Raw genomic sequence first — 17,571 nt, forward strand, 5'->3', positions numbered from 1 at the left:
GCCATGTTGGAAATGCTGACACAACCTAACTTTCAGTAAACGTAGAAACAGACAAAGTGGGGGAGCTGATGTGGGCCTTATGCATCCTGGCAAACAGCTACATAGCGCCCACCTGTCAGATAACTCAGCCACGCCCCTTATAATGTCAAATAAGGAAAACTCATGGCGCTAATGTCTTCAGAATGGAGTAAAAAAAACGTTACTCCTCCAGTATATAAGAACAAGGAAATTAGCGATTGAGACCAAAACATATTTTTTTATACCAGGTTGTAAACACGTTTTATTCTGCTGTAAAGATGGGCATTATAACTAAGGGCCGCTGGAGTGGCTGCTTGTTGCAGCTGCTCTCTCTTCGTTGTTCTTTTTTCAACTTTTTTTTCATATCTGTTTAGTTATCTTTGTATTTGGAGATGGACTTTTTTTTTCAATATATGTTCTTGTTGGAATTCTTGTACTGTAAACCTTCTTGTTTGCTGCTGTAACTCCTTGAATTTCCCCGTTGTGGGATGAATAAAGGAGTATCTTATCTTATATTATCTTATGGATGTTAATGGGGATCCATGGGCTTTCAAACCAGCCTCAAGTGGACACTTTATGTACTGCAGATTTTTTGCACTACTGCATTAATAATAATAATAATAATAATAATAATAATAGTAATAATAATAATGATAATAATAGTTTTATCTGTATAGCACTTTTCGATACAAGTAACAAAGTGCTTCACAAGAACAATAAAAACACAATAAAAGCAAACTGACAGTAAAAGCTGAGAGGTAAAAAGTTAAACATTAAAATAAATTCACAAAATAAAAGCTTTACGATCAAAGTGTCTTGAGTAGTGAAATAAAATGGACTGACTCTGCAAGTCTGATTTGGCGGTCCTTTCTACACAAAGTTTAAAATATTAAAAATGATGTCATTTTGAAACATCCCACACAGCAACAAAGATTTAAGAGTGTTAAACTAAATTACAAGGGGTTAAAAGCAATGGTAAGGGTTTTTTTTAGAACAATGAGCTATGTCTCTTCTAGGATTAAGCTGAATTTTATGCATTTTTTAATGTATAGCTGTAAAGGTCTGACATAGAAAATGCAAATGTCTGGCTTTTCAAATCCCTCCAAAAAAGAAATTCAATAAGCCTCGTCTGTGTGATGTTATTAATGTGGAAAAGCTGCTCTGTTCTTCAACAGGGACTGTTAAAGAGATGTAGATATCTAATATGGCTACCAGACGGTCATGATGCAAACATAAAAATCTTCAAGTCAGTTCAAAGTGAGTGAAATCTGCTCGGCCCTCTTACCCTGTAGCTGTGGAAAAGCTCAATAGCTCGGAGGACGTCGAACTTGCGAGCCATGAGGAACTTGATGGCCAATTCCCTGGACAATGGTGACACTCCATGCTGACTGGTCCACTTGTTGATTTCCTCCAGAAACTGCCTGGTAGCCTGAAACAGACACAGATGTGGTCACAAACTCTGTACTCCCGTAATCGAAAGGGTCAAACAGGAAGGAAGTGAAACTGGGCTTTAAACTTGATACATCCTCAGAGGAAGTGTTATCTGCAGCCTCACACAACATTCAACAACTTTATGGCCTAGTTAGTCATCCATGATGGTGTTTCATATATTAAGCATAGCATTTGTCTATTTTTTCAATTTGAGTGTGCTCATAGAATCTACGGGGAGGTCAAATGGACACCAGTTATTCATGAGTCATCTCCTTTCTTAACCATAGCTGTCTTGAGAAAAGTTCAGGCACTTTGTTGACACTATGAAGAGACACTGAAAAGAACCCAGACCATAGTTGAGCTTAAAAGTACAACCATCATGCATGTAGATAATATCATAGGAAGATAAATATCACATAGAAAAATAAACTTTCAGTGTAAAACTAAAGAGCGTTGAAATTGTTCCTTTGTGCGACAGAGACAGGATCAAGATGGAATCTTGCTGAACTGGTGCTCATGACATGAAGCCGTGATAATGACAGGGAGACACACTCAGACATTTACACACTTGACAGCTAAGCCAGTCACAAGTAGATGTCAGGTATGAAGATAAACTAATAAAAGTGTTTGTTAGGCATCAAATTCTGTTTGGTATAATTATAATTTAGATGAAAAGAGATTTAGATTAAATTTGTTTCCTGAACATAATTCTGGATTTCTACTGCCGATTAAGTGGCTATCATACTCTGAACTGCAGATACTACTATGAGAAAAAGGTGACGGTGAAGCTTACTCTTAGGCATCTACATTTAATGAGATAAAGAAGTTCATTTCTTCATTCTTTATTTCTTTAAATCTGTAGTCTGCAGCACTTTCAAAAGACCTCAAGAAAATGCTTGAAATGAGAAACAGCATCATGAAGTATTCAAGAATTAGAACTTTATTCTAGTTAGGTTTAAAAAAAACTGTGGCTTTCAGCAGTAACATATATATCCTGATGCAAATAATGTCTGAAATGAACGTGTAATTTTTAGCTGTAAGATCTTATCCCTCTCTGCACACCACAGCTGCAGCATCCGTCTGCTTTTTGCTGCGGTCGTGATGTAAAATAATGACACCACTGCCCTTTTGAATGTGCAGGACTTGTTCGGTTGACAAGTCAAAAGCAAAATGCACTTTCAATGGAATTAAAATATCAAAAAAGTACTTGAGTTTGAGTAACCGCCTTGAAGCTAAGCATACAGGTGCAGCTACTCAGACTGATGTCAGCTTGTAACCGCAACACAAAAGCCGGTTGAGCACTGTTTAGGACTGTGTGAATCACCACAGACCTGTAGATGAACCACTTTAAATCTGTCTCCTACCGCTATGACATGGTTTCACTGCAATGTAGCACTGCAGCATTTAGTTGAATGATAAATCTTAAAGTCAAGATCATAAAGTATAATTCATAGAACTCATTTGATTAAAAAAATAAGACGCTGGTAAGAATGGCTTTACATTGTTTACATAAAGTCCAAAAGCTGCTTTGAAATGCAGAATAATATAATTTTAAACATGTGATTAAACTGCGTAACACATACACATAAACCAAACAACAATAGTTTCCATTGAAGTCAATAAGTCCAGTATATCCCTTTTATTTGAGCTCTGTTTTGGTCTCCTCCAGCTCACTAATACTTCATTTTTACCCACTGAATGTCCTTTTGGTTTACTAGTTAGTCATCAACTGTGTTTGAGAGCACTATGGCTCTAGTAAAACAGTGTTCAGGGGTTTCTTTATAGCTTTTCCACTGAAAACAACACTATACCAGAGAAGAGAGTGAACCAAAACAGAGTGGTAGCCAGTCAAACAAAAATAATGAACTGAAAGGAACTGAAGAGTTGGGGAATATTCTCTATCGTTTCACCTTTCCAAGTGACACCTTTCACCTTAATGCAGCCATGTAATCCGTTGTTGATATACAAACATATTTAAAGTCCATTTAAAGGACTAACACTGGAGAGGGAAAAGGTTTGCCTGCTTTCAGAATGTGGCTCTTTCTTGAGACTTCTTCCCTGAAACCACTCGCATAATACTCTGCACTTTGTGATTTGGAAAATGTGTTTACCATCAAGGCCTTCCACCCATCTTGCAAAGAACTTATGCATTTAGCCAGCAGTCTTTCAAGGGCTTCCTGTCCTCCCCTCTGCTCTTATTATACAGTCCCTCAGGATCCCACCCCCACCGCCCTCAGCACCCGCAGAGTTAGCGAGTCAGCACCCAGTGAATCGTCAAAAGGCGACAGAGGAGGCAGTGAAAGCTCACACTTTAAACACAGGGTTCCGCTTCTCTGTGGAGGCTCACAGCAGCAGCGGTGGGGCATGCATGGGAGACAGGAAGTCAAGTTCTGGGAGTCCACGGCTCTTCAGGAATACAAAACGATCACTGACGAGCACTGAGCCTGAAGACAGGATGCCACTGTCTCTCCTCAGGAAAGCCTGGGCTTTCACAGACAGGAGGGCCTGCAGCTTCGGCTCTGTTCAGACGCCTTAACATGCAAGGGATGAGGGATGATTGCACCTGACAGGCCTGACGTCGGTTCATATCCGATTCTCATGGGAGGGGGTGTAGAGGGGGGGTTACTCTGAATTCTGAGCTGTTCAGTTGAGAAGTGAGGGGGTCACTGATCATTTGGAGCAGATTCCACAATGTTTGCATCAAATATTGACCGTTTAAACTAAAGATGGACTAGTGAATGTTGGCACAAATGTCACAACAGTACTATGAACTACAAAGCCTAGTCCTGGTGTGACCTATTTTAGATGGAAAACTGGAGGCAGTGCTATAGAAGGACAGATCTACTTAGGAAAGTCTGGTCTCTCTCTCAATACAGTAAAAAAAACAAAAAAAACAACAGTCCTTAGAAACGGTTCACTGGATGCTTTTTCACAGGTTATCATCAAATCTTAAAACCTCATAGCAACAGATTTAAGAATACCAAACCAAGGTGTGTCATGATGCATTGGCTGGTTACAGGTTTCAAGGTGTGCCACGGTTTGGAAGCATTGCCTTTTCAAACCCACTAATATTAAGTCATACCAGTGAGCTCCCACTGTAAAAATGAAAGTTCAAACTTTCAGGTCATTAATAAGTCAAACTACATGTCAAGTACTTTGTATTACATTAGTGAATATGCATGTAGAAATGTGAGGTGATATGCATTGATGTTAGCCCACTAGCTGGGATTAGCTCATTGGTTTAGCCTTTTTTAGTTCCCATGGACTGTACAAGTACACAGAGAGAAAGAGCTACTCAAGGACTGGTCATCCAAGTCTCTAAATATAATATTATTTGACAGGATCAAATATTCCTTAGGTCGCAAATAGAATAGAACGTGTTCAATGGAGAAAAAAAAAGTAGCTTTTTACCCAGATACCAAGACATTTCAAAATAACCCATTTTAGAGCAAGTTTTCAAACCATCAGAATCTCAGACTGGCCCATGGCAAGTCATGGTACAGCATTATACGATACAATCAACAGTATACAACACGACACACGACACAGTTCGATACAACACAATACCTTGTGGTATGATAGGTGCGACTCAACACGACACAATGATATGATAGATTCGATAAAATATGATACAATACTATCATATTATAACACAATGCTATATGTGATGCGATATGATCAAGCGGCAACCTCTGGTCTCAAAATATGAAGCTCATGCGAATAAGCTGCAATGTATCGAGTGTCCGCTGGCTGCAGAAACTCTGGAAGCCACGTACACACCAATTCAAAAAAGACGATCTTTGCAGCATTAATAAACATGCTTACAGCCTGGTTCAAAAAACGGCATTACAAGTTTTGCCCAAATAACGACATGACTGACTTGACCGACAGGCGGGAACACATAGCTGTTGGCTAGGAGCAAGCAAGCCCGATGCTCCCCTGGTGGTGAAGCTTTCAGCAGTGTGTCTGCCCCCTGGTGGCTGGATGCAGTATAGGGAAACTTCAAAAGACACACAGCGTCTTGTGACGTTACGCTGTAGGGCGAAGCTCGTTACAGTGGCTTCACAGGCTCTGGCTGCACAATGGCTGCGCCCAGGAACGGGATTTTTTGGCTTCAGAACCGTACAACGGGAAGAGGCGGAGCAACGCTGTCTGTTTTTATTTACAGTCTATGGCTAGGAGGCTCAAAGCCCGCCTCTTTACCTCACACTAGGTTAGGTTGAGTTCAGCATTACCAATATGGCTCCCGCCGACGATCACCTTCAAAACAGCGCTCAGAAACAGATGGGTGGCGTCACGGATGCTACGGCCATTATTTATACAGTCTATTGATATGATACAGTACTGTATAACTAACACAATTCAAAATGACACGACAAGATGCAATGCAGTACGATGTAAGCCAACATGAAGGGGAACAGATGTGAACATGTCAAAATAAAATGATTCAATGTAATATGCTCTGATTCTATACAACAGTCCATACACAACACACTTTATAGCCTCAGTCCGGAGAAGTTCAAACAAGTCACTGTGCAGATGCCAGTGAGAGGCCACAGACAGATCAAGGAGATCATCCATCTAGCCGGAGATGGACACTATCATGTGACCTAATTGTGCCTGCACACTACACAGTTCTGTTCACGAAAGAAGACCACTGAGAAGTGATTTTAAACATGTTTGAAGTAGCCTCAATCCTTTTTAATACATTGTTGAATCTCATTACTGTTGTTCTGTATCTAAGGAGTTTAATAAAGGGAATGAGACTCATTGGTGCCATTGATCCAGTTGGGAGATGATGACTCAGGACTTCACATAATTGATTACAGGGACTGACTTCCTGACTTGGTTCAAGCTGTGTTACCGGAAAATAAACCTTTGTCGACTTCCCTAACATGGTATTGTAAATGAATTACAGATAAGCTGCAGTTAGACCAATACATGGTGTCAACAAGGCTTTTAATCTGGAGCTTATTTAGGAAATGGGCAAAGATGTAACAGGTTTCCTGGTAGGAATGAATATTTGCTTTTTCACTCACTATTTCTTCATAAACGTTGGTTTCTCAATCTGTCTCTACCACTATCTCAGAGTGATGGTCATACAGTGTTGAATAATCTCATTTTGTGGTTCTATCTTCTAACACAAACTCTACAAATTCACCCCACCGTGGGCTGTGTGCTCTTTGTTGTTGCACCGTGAAGCGTTAATCCTTCTCTGTTGGCCAAAGACAACTTCCTGTCAGATTGCAGTCAGGTACGCTCGGGTTTCCAAGATTTCAATTCTCTGACAGCTGCTCTTTCTCTCTTGGCCTTTTAAGGAGAGCCTGCCAACTGGAGGCAGTGACCCTCTGTTCCTGGAGAAGCCAGTCTTGTTTGGTTTTTCTGCACTAGGGGCCATATCCGCCAAAGTGGAATTTGAGGATGAACCAGTTTGTTTTCATGATAGCAGAGCTCACTGCAGTGGAAGAATTACTGCGGAGGAGTGACTTATTTGATTCCTGGAGGATACATAAATATTTGCTTGACTTGCTCCAGTTTTGATATTGCAGGAGATTTTCCCTCGAAGTTTTTGCTTATACTTATTTTAAAACATCCAATTCCAGCTTATTGCCAGACGTGAATCTAAATAGACTAAGAGGCTGGAGCGAGCACTGAAGGATCAGATCACAAGTCTTTATCATGTACTGGTTCAGTTAATGGCCGCAGTTTGGGACGTTTTAAACAAGTGGTTTCAGGCCTTCCAGTAAACAGCTGGCATTACATAACCCCGTTTGTTGACAGGGCTTGAGTTCAGTGGTGGTGTTGACAGTAACTGTCAATAACTAATTGATTGGGTTCACTGTGGTCGGAACCAGCTGTTCTCACGGATGACGTTGCATTTGGTTCTTTGCCAAATCACTTCAGAACCAAGTCCAGAGAGGTCACGGACCCTGACCTAGAGAGCTTACTACTACCAAGAAAAGCTGTGGTGTCACATTGAAATTGCTGCCACATGGAGGAGGGGGGTTGTACCTGAAATGAATCTTTTATTAGCTCATTTATTTCTACCTGGATTAAAAGAAACACTGGGACTTGATTCTGTGGTGAGGAGTCCATTGAGGTTGGCAGAAATTATGCTTTTAGTTATCAATTAATCTGGTTTTAACTACATTTATTGCTTTGTCTATAAAGAGTCTGAACACAAAGTTCAATCATAAATTCCCAGGATGATGTCTTCTATTTCCTCTTTCTCTTTTAATCACATCAGACATTCAACAACACAATGTCATGAAAGACAAGGACAAGCAAACATCTTTCCATCTGAGAGGCATGAACCAACAATGTTTGTCACTTTTGTTAAAAGTGGATTTAAAAGACAGCTTTAATAGGACTGATGTTACTATTAGGAGGTAGTGATTGGGTCTATGTGGTCTATGTGTTACAACTTAACAGATATCATAACTCATTTAACAGAGCTCAAACCTTGCAACTCAAAGTGCCATCTGATTGTGTAACAAATTTATTTCCTGCTGCTCTATATTTACCATGCATGTGAATATCATAAACTAGCAAATTGCCACCTACAACCGTGGTTCCATGCTCCATCCCACCGCTTTCTATTCAGGCTTTTTATGCAACAGCTGCCCACAGCACTGGAGCAACGGATCCCTGCACTTGAAGACTTATCTGTCCTTGGGTTAAGGTGCTGTATTCGTTGACTATATTTTCAGGACAATGTTAACTGCAGTTGGCAGAAACATTTTCTGAACGTAAGATGGGGAATTTACCATTGGGCGATATTGCAGTACATGCCATGAAACAAAAAGATACGCCAACCAAATGAAATTGTGTTGTACCACTGAGATGGCAACAAGCAGTGTTAAAACTTTGGAACCTTTATCACTGGTTGCACATCAATGAGAAGGTTTGCCTTATGGCAATAATGGAATTACAGGACTTCAGTACAGATGTAATACAGTACGTACACAGATTTAAGTTATTGGTTGATAAAATACCTCAAAACAACAATAACTGCATGTCACATTATTCTTCTGCCCAAGCTACAGTCTGCAAAGTTCTTATTTTTGTCAGACCTGATGCACATAATCTGAGATATTCCACAAAAAGACAACAAAACCAGCACTATTCACGTTTAGGATTGCTTCCAAGAATACTGGATCAAGCTAAATCCATACTGATTTAAACCTAATATGGAACAGGTTTAACAAGACTATGGTATGCCTTTGAGGCATTCTTTGAAATGAAAAAGGTAGCTTATCTGATGTGCTAAGTTCTGATTCTGCGAACAGACCCTAGCAGTAGTCCCTGTTGGGTATTGATCACATCTGTGTATTTTGTTGAACTAGAAACAATATGAAATTTGTGTTCACACTAGCTACGTTTTCAATAAGGCTTACCGGTACCTCACTCTGATTGGTCATAGTAAGATCCTGTTTGGTCTGAACATCAAAAATGAGCTATCAGGATTCCAGACCCCATCATTTTTTTGGTCCATAATTGATCAATTTATCTTTTTTCCAGTGTATTTTCTGTAGATTTAATTACTTTTAAATCTGCAAATGATCTGTCAAATATTCAAATGACTAGATATGCAAAAAGTAATCAACATAAATTCTTTATAAACTGAGTTTCCATTAAAACATATCAGTACAGGCTTCTGTCCTGTTAGCCGGTTGTTATAGAAGACAGGAACCTCAACAGGGCGAGTAAGACCGTGTAAGGTTTTTCGGCCTTGTTAGAGCCCTGCCTCTAGCAACAGTCTGCTACTGAGAAATAGTGGACCTTGGGGTGCCGGTCTGGCCTAGCTCTTAAGTCCCAAGCCCCGGTACAGAGGCTGCAGTCCTTGGAGTGGGCGTCCTAGATTTGATCCAACCTGCTGCCCTTTTCTGCGTATCATTCCCACTCTCTCTCTCTCTTTCCTGGTTTCCTGCTGTATCCACTCTCCTATCCTCTCAATAAAGGCATAAAAGCCCCATAGTAAAACAGTAAAACTTGACCATTGCTGTGAAATATTGCTGAAGTTCTAACCAATCAGCATCAAGTGCTTAAAAACAGCTAAAGCAAATCTAATCCATCAATACAGCTACTGTTGATTCTGATTATGAACTCTACAGACCATGCTTATGGAAGAGAGTTTTTATTAATAGCTGCATTTTATTTGGATGCATCAGTTTAAGGACCTGGGTAGTGTACATGCCGGCTCACTGACACAAATGGATTTCTTTTATTGTCTCACTCGTTCATCATGATGCTTTGTTTCATGAATGGCTCATTAATGTCTCTCTAATGACATACTGTCTGCTCTATACACATTCCAGGGAGGGAGCCATGCTGTGTGTGCTGGCTGTATAATTATCATCTCAGCTGGGGGATATTGTATATGAGAGTTGTGGAATGATTTCACCTTAACACAACATACAGGACCGCTGCGTTTCTTTATCACTGTGTTTTGATGATTGGAGGATTCACGGCCGCCCATGACATTTTCTGTCCACAATCTAGTTGATTACAGGATCTATTTACAAACACAGGACTGCTGTTGCCAAGTGGCTTTACTTCAGCGAGTCCCATTCGACACGAGTCAATACCAAAACAGGAAGTCAATAACGTCACTCTCTCCCTATTCCCCCAATTTCTCTCACTCCACTGCTTCCTGGGAGTAGACTCAAACACACAGAAACACACAAACAGAACGCACACATTTTCTCTGAAGCACATGATGCGCGCACACACACACATTCACACACACTCTTAGTAACTCATAAACTCCCTCTTCCCCCTGAGTCTAGTAGAAATGCTTTTAACAGCTGCCTTTAGAATGAAGTTCCACTACAGGCGTGTGTGCTCCCGAGAGAGCCACCATACACACACACACACACACACACGCACACACAAAACACACACAATCCACCCAAACACCCCCCACTAGGCTGTGGATGTAATGAGGGCGTCCGGTACCCTAGCGGGGGCCCTGGCTCACACAGGAAATGGAGTAGCCAGATAAGGCTTTCTGCTGGCCAGATGATGAGAGGAGTCAGCGGGAAGAGAAAGCACGAGCCCAAGCAGCACCACAGAAGAAGACTTGAGAGAAATCATACATATATTATAAACCTAGCTGCAGACTGACTCTTATCCTCACATGGTGGTGGATATTTGCAGGATAGAAATGAACAATTTAGTGAAACACCAACTCTGTTTATGATAAAAACGCATTGGTTTTTACTGAGGCTTTGACTGGTCACTTATAAGTAAAAAAGAACACTAAAAAGTGATATAATTTACACAGAAGCACATGTAGCTTCAATTTAACCCACAACCTGCCTCAGTAAACCCTGTCTTCATAAAGGCCTTAATGTTCAGTTGTTGAAGCTGTTTGAAAGTGGTGTTGATTCAACTGTTTTCCTGCTTTTGTTGATATAAATGGTGGACAAAATACCAGTCATCACCACATAAAACTACAGTTTTATGCCTGGAATTTTCCCTCAAAGCATACATTTCAACAATAACCTTCCTTTAATCCCTTTAGTTCGTCTGATTATTGTTTCTTATAGCTAGGTGCAGAATAAAAAACTATTAATTAAGAGTCTAAAGATTTTTTAAGGGTTGACCCACTTAAATCTGTTTTGGTCTTTCAATCCATAGAGTAAAGTCAGTCCTTCAAGTTATGAATCTGGAATGTATCATAATAATGTTACATCGTAGGGATGAGTCATGATTTTCAAACATACAAATAGTTGTTAATTTTAGGGATGTGCATGTTTAGTTAACTGCAAGATTAAACATAATCATCCACCCGAGTCAACACCAGAATTACTAGTCAGTAAAACGAGTTAGTATTATTTTATCAATGCAGGCTGAAATGCTGTAGCTCCAATTGATGACCACTACTATCCAGTTGTAATCAAGCACAGAAGACAGATAGCATCATGTAGCACGGTGCAGTTTGGCATAGTTCCATTAAGAACATGGAGATAAAGTGGAATGAATGCTGTGTCTGGTTAACTCGACCACAGCAATGTGTAACTAGCACAGGCATGTGGACACTAACCTGTAGGGAGGACTGAAGGCTGGTGGTGCTAGTTCTGCTAATGGTAGACACACTCACTGACTCTGTGGTTCCATGTTAAGCTAATTCACATAGTCAGCAATTCAGAATTTAAATTTCAATTCAAATGACTAGCAAATTAGTTGCTTTGGATCATCTCTAGTTACTTTTTCTGTATTTTAACAGAGCCTGGTTGTAATGAGGTACAACCAGCACACAGTGATGAAAGCCCTTTATAAAGTTCCATGAAAAACTCCTTAAAAAAATGAAACAAAATTGAACTCAAGTGCAAACTTTGCTGGGTCAAACTAACCTAACACAAGTCTAGTACAACTCTGCAAAGAGAGCAGCACTCAGCAGAAGGGGTGGCGACTATTGGATTAATTGTCAAATAGCTCTCAGACTACCAAATTGTACTTTTACTTGAAATGCCCATCCCTATAATATAATTTCCACTACGCTGAAACGATTAGTGACACAATGGACAGAAATCAGCTGACCTGCAATACTTCTTTCAAAGATTCCCCTGCTAAATGAGGATAGTCTTATTTCAATGACCGACTACATAACTTTGTTTTTTGGACTGTATAGAAAATAAACCCTGCACTTGACCAATCATATAAATGATCTGTATACACTTAGTGCTAAATTATGGGATGACTTTGCTAGTTTTTTAGATTTGCAAGATTTTATTTATGGCCATTTTGAGTTTTTCACACCCTAAGGTTTAAAACAAAAGGTCACCTCAACAAAATTAAGTTAATTGAAGATTTAGATTTACTTCATATTACAGTACACGTGTAATGTGAACTCATTGAGGCTTAGTTATGACCCAAATACATGTGTAATTGCATTCCTACTCCAGATATTGGTTAAACTATAATAATTCATGTCTACTAATAGTGATATCCAGCTTTTACAGCTTCCACTACAAGCACAAACCAACGTTGTACTGTATACATTCCTGAATGAGCCAAATGTGGCACCAGACAGCGTTTCCAACTCTCCTAAAAAAAGAAACCTTCCCCCGGCGTAATCTCACGGTCTGCACTCACTATGCCAAACTTTAAAGCTCCAAAATGAATATTTTGCATTTCTGGGAAGCTGATAATGAAGGCGAGCTTGGCCTCTTTCGCAACACTTTAGCCCAGAGAAAGAGCTGACAGTGATGCAACGAGACGAGCAACAGAGAGCGCCAGAAATCGATACAATATTTCCGCTCCGCATTCAGGAGCATTTCGCAACAAATCCATTTGCGCATAGCCATCGGTGCGCACACGCAATGCCACAGGGCCAGAATACCTCCAGGTAGGGCCGAGGCTAGGGGCAATACAGGGGGTGGGGGGATGTGACACACAGAGAAAGAAGCATAAAGAGTCTTAAGGCCTACCTGTTCTTCCTCCACCGATAAAGTAGCTGCCATGGTTCCCCCGTCGGTTCTGTGATCACCTTTTACCGAGACGCGTCCTCCTCATGAAGAGCGAGATGACGGAGATGTGTTTACGCCTGTCCCCTCGTGTCAAAACGTGGTTTAAGGGTTGTCCCTCTGGTTCAAAGTTGAAGGCATTTGAATCGCTGCAGTGTTAGCTTTGTTCTTCCTATCTGTTGATACTGTGTGGCAGCGAAACACGCACAACAATTAGCCTGAATCTGCCATCCAAACTACAGAGAGAAACCCGGCTGATGGTGTGTCAGATTTCACCGAGGAAAGGAAAAGAAGACAGGAAAGGAGGGGAGAAAAAGAGGACAGCACTCGAGCAGCTAGACGAGGTTTTTTTTTTCTCTCTCTCTCTCTCTCACTCTCTCTCTCTCTCTCTCTCTTCGTCTCGATGATAACAGAGTTCAGAGCATGATCTGCTGCTGCTCATCCACCATGAAACCTCTCACAGATCAGAGGGCTGCTGCGGCGGCCCGCTGGGTCCTCCATACCATGAATTGCAAGTTTTTTCGCCCCTGAACGTCGCCTTTATGTTGTGTGGGAGACACACACACACACACGCGCGCACACACAGATACACACAGCCCCTGAATAGAGAGAGAGACTGGAGGCTTTTCTTTCTGCATGTTGCTCTACCCCCTGGTGGTTAAGACCAGAAAAAGACAAAAGCTCACGACCTCCGCCTTCATTCATAAAAATAGGAAACCAAACAGGAAAATCACCATCTTAAGTCAGTCCTCATGTGGAGGCAAAGGGGCCTCACACACAGTCTTCAGGACTTATAGTGGTTATCAAACAAGGACAACAAAAAGGAACATGTATGTTTTCTGTCACGAAATCCGTGTTTCCCAAATTGTGACTTCACTTGGCAAGCTGGCTGTAATGCTTTTTACTTAACATTAAACTAGCTGTGTTGTTAGAGTTTGGACCTTGAAGGCAACTGAAGTCATATTCAGAGTAGGGACTTGACTCTGTAATTAACTTAGAAAAATATCTGACATGTTTGGACAATTTGCACTTAATTATTATTAGTACTATTAATATTACCATTATTATGAGCTGAGGAATTTGATACAACTTGGACAATGTTTGTAGAAGATAAAAATACTCAAGGCTGCTAGAGTTTGGTCCTTGAAGGCAACTGAAGTCATATTCTGAGTAGGAACTTTACTCTGTCATTAACTTAGAAAAATATCTGACATGTTTGGACAAGTTGCACTTTATTATTATAATTATTATAATTATTGTAATAATGATGATAATAATAATAATAATAATAATAATGATAATGATAATAATAATAATAATATTATTATTATTAGTATTATTATTAATAATAAAAATAATAAATATTATGATTATTATTGTTATTATTATTATTATTATGAGCTGAGGAATTTGATACAACTTGGATAATGTTTGTAGAAGATAATCTTCAACAGCTGAATAGCAAGTCTAACATAATCACAAGGAGCAGCCAGCTTGTCCCAGTCAAAAGTCCCAAACACCTTCTGAAAGTCTAAATATTAACTTGCATTTTGTTATATTATCTGTAATAAAAGCTAGGACTAAGAAAAAAAACTAACCAAGTAACTAGTCAACCAGAGACTTGCGCAAGTTATTCATCTTTGTTAGAGGTGTAATATTACATATTTTACAAATGAATATATATATAGTTAAAATGTTGAATGTCAATCCTAAACATGGGAAAAGTTTTGAATTTGTTAGGTACATGTGTGTGAGAGTTATTCCTGGATGAGACTGTTGTGAGCTGGTTCAAAAACACCCAGAATAACACCAGAGAGAATTTTTGCAATTTGTGACATCACTGATTGGTGAACGAAATGTCCTGCTATGTTCTATGTTGCATGTGTTGGCTAGCAAGTTATCTGGCTGTAATGCTGTTACTCAACATTAAACTAGCTGGGTTGCTAGAGTTTGGTCCTTGAAGGCAACTGAAGTCATAGGAACTTTACTCTGTAATTAACTTAGAAAAATATCTGACATGACTGGAAAATTTGCACTTTATTATTATTATTATTGTTATTTTTGTTATTATCATTATGAACTGAGGAATTTGATACAACTTGGATAATGTATAGAAGATAAAAATGCTCAAGGCTTCCTTAAACAGCTGAATAGCATTGTTAACATAATCACAAGGAGCAGCTAGCTTGCCCCAGTCAAAAGTCACAAACACCTTCAGAAAGCGTAAATATTAACCTGCATATTGTTATATTATCTGTCATAAAAGCTAGTACTAAGGGAAAAAAAGCCAACATTTATGAGCCAGCCATCAACTATTTCCTGCTCAAGTGACTAGACAATCTTTTTTAGACTTTTGCAAGTTATTCATCTTTGTTAGAGGGGTGGTATTATATGTTTTACAAATGAATATATAGTTAAGATGTTGAATGTCAATCCTAAACATGGGCACCGTTTCAAATTTGATAGGTACATGTGAGTTGGAGTTATTCCAGGGTGAGACTTCAGGCTGTTGTTAACAGCTTGTTCAAAAACATCCAGAATAACACCTGAGAGACTTTCACAATTTGCGACATCACTGATTGGTGAACAAAATGTCCTGCTCTGTTCTATGTTGCATAGGTTTTTTGTGTCTTTCACAAATTTCCAGATCAGATTCGGGATCCAAAACGTACGGCCATGTTTCATAATTTGTTACTTTGAATAGAGAAACATGACTTTGTAGCATGGTAACAGTGGAAGACGCTTCTGGAATCCTGAGTTCTGGTAAGCTGTAAATACTGTATGTACAGCTAAAACTGAGCTATCTCAAGGACATTATAAAACCCAAAAAACTAGAATAATACCCCCTGTTTAAAATTTGAAAAAGCACACTTGGAGTATGGTGTCGATTTTTTATTTATTTTAGGCCTTCTTCCCATATCTTAATACTGCAAGCTAACTTTCTGTTCATGCATTAGCATCATATTGAGCTTTAAAAATACATGAGCAGGCATCAGTCTTCTATCAGTCATCTAACCCTTCGCTTGGAAAACCAATAAGTGTAACATTTATATATATAATTTTGAGGCCTGTAACTGTGGTTAAAATGCCTATTCATCTGATACGGGATGCAGACACTAGACCTCCAGTGAGAAAATGGCTTGCTAGGTAAAAAGCACATAAACCTTTAGGGGCTGAAACATTTGCATATTTGCATATGTTCTGCTGTTAAGTCTGCTTGAAAGTAAATCCATTAGAAAATGATCAGTCTCATAATTCCATACTTGGAACATGTGTTGCTCATCTTTCAGTCAGCAGTGAGTCTACATTTCCACAGCACTCTTCATACTATCGCAGCACATGACTAATGGATGAAATAAAGTGAGAGGAAATAACTAATAACAGCAGCAGGCCCTGCAGCAGGAGTGGGTTGCAAGAATTGCAATTTAATTAGAGAAACTCTCAAGTCATGCATCCCCCTGGCTACATTAAAACCCAGTACACTTTACAGGAATTGAATGACATCATAGGAAACAGAAAATACCCGACAGTCTGATAAAGACTCTGTAATATGACCCACAGACACACTACAGGTCTCTGTTGGGGTATTACAGGATGCTGATATATATTTCAGCAGGTAGATTTGTTGAAGTCAGACAGGATCGCACTTCCCGTTAGATTATTGATGCCCTTTCATTTATACCTTGATGTGTTTTTAATGAGGCCATTAAAGCAGTCTGATTCAGAACAGGTAGCATGTGTACTAGAAGTTGTAAGTCCTTATAATGCTGTGTTAACATTCTCATAGAGTTATGTTTTTATTCCTGCAGATCTGAGATATGGATATTTATTCTTCAAGTTCTTTTGTCAGAAGAGGTTGGAAATAAAAGGTGTGTTTACAATGCTGTATATATTTTTCACCAGACTAAAAAAGCAAAGATCCCATAATAGACAAGCTGTAAATAATCAGGCGTGAGAAAGTCTGGACTGGACACTGAAGGGAAAAGGGAGTGGACAACAATGGACTTCCTGACAAACCAGCTGACATCATGTCATGTGGGACAATGTGATTGGTAAACCGTCAACCCTGCCCAGGTATTGTTGACTCTGACAAAATAAGACCCCACAAATCTTTGAGTGCATAAAATATCTCACAGCTTAAGATCTGAGTCAACCCAAAACAGATTGAGGTAATGTAAATGTATTCGTAGTATCAAATAAATCTTTCATAATGTGGTCTCTGGTTTCAAATAAGCTACCTCAAGCTCTCAATAAAATGTTATAAGTGGATATTATATCCATGAAGGTCACATTTAATTTGGTTTTATAAGAATTACAATTGTAAAACATTATTGAACCAGAGCTACAAAACTCTGTCGCATTTACTACATGTTTGAAGAGTCCTTTGAGTAAGAATTTCTGACAAAGTTAATATTTACAGAGAGATTAACTCAACAGTTCTCAACTCAACTTTATTTATAAAGCACCTTTCATACATAAAAAACATGCAGCCCAAAGTGCTGCACAGAATAACAGAGAGAAAGAAAACAACAGCAATGGTAAAGTTATAAAAGGCATGATTATAAAAAAAAATACTTAAAAGTAAAATAAAACCAAAACAGTAAAATTAGCAAAATAAGTAATATTGGAAAGAAAAGTTAAAAATAAGGTT

The 17,571-nt window shown here is 39.3% G+C and overlaps 1 protein-coding gene across 1 annotated transcript in view; it reads right to left on the bottom strand.

Moving 5' to 3' along the window:
* ptpn9a (protein tyrosine phosphatase non-receptor type 9a) overlaps nt 1–13,522 on the bottom strand; it is a 31,339-nt gene extending 17,817 nt beyond the window's left edge. Inside the window, exons 1-2 of the mRNA XM_034684842.1 lie at nt 12,885–13,522; nt 1,304–1,447 (exon numbers count right to left, since the gene is read on the bottom strand). Of these exons, the coding sequence (XP_034540733.1) occupies nt 1,304–1,447; nt 12,885–12,917 (177 nt within the window). The 5' untranslated portion in view covers nt 12,918–13,522. The remainder of the gene's footprint in view (nt 1–1,303; nt 1,448–12,884) is intronic.
* Between the last annotated feature and the right edge of the window lie 4,049 nt (nt 13,523–17,571).

The sequence above is a fragment of the Notolabrus celidotus genome, chromosome 6 (genome assembly GCF_009762535.1).
Source record: "Notolabrus celidotus isolate fNotCel1 chromosome 6, fNotCel1.pri, whole genome shotgun sequence".
Taxonomy (NCBI): domain Eukaryota; kingdom Metazoa; phylum Chordata; class Actinopteri; order Labriformes; family Labridae; genus Notolabrus; species Notolabrus celidotus.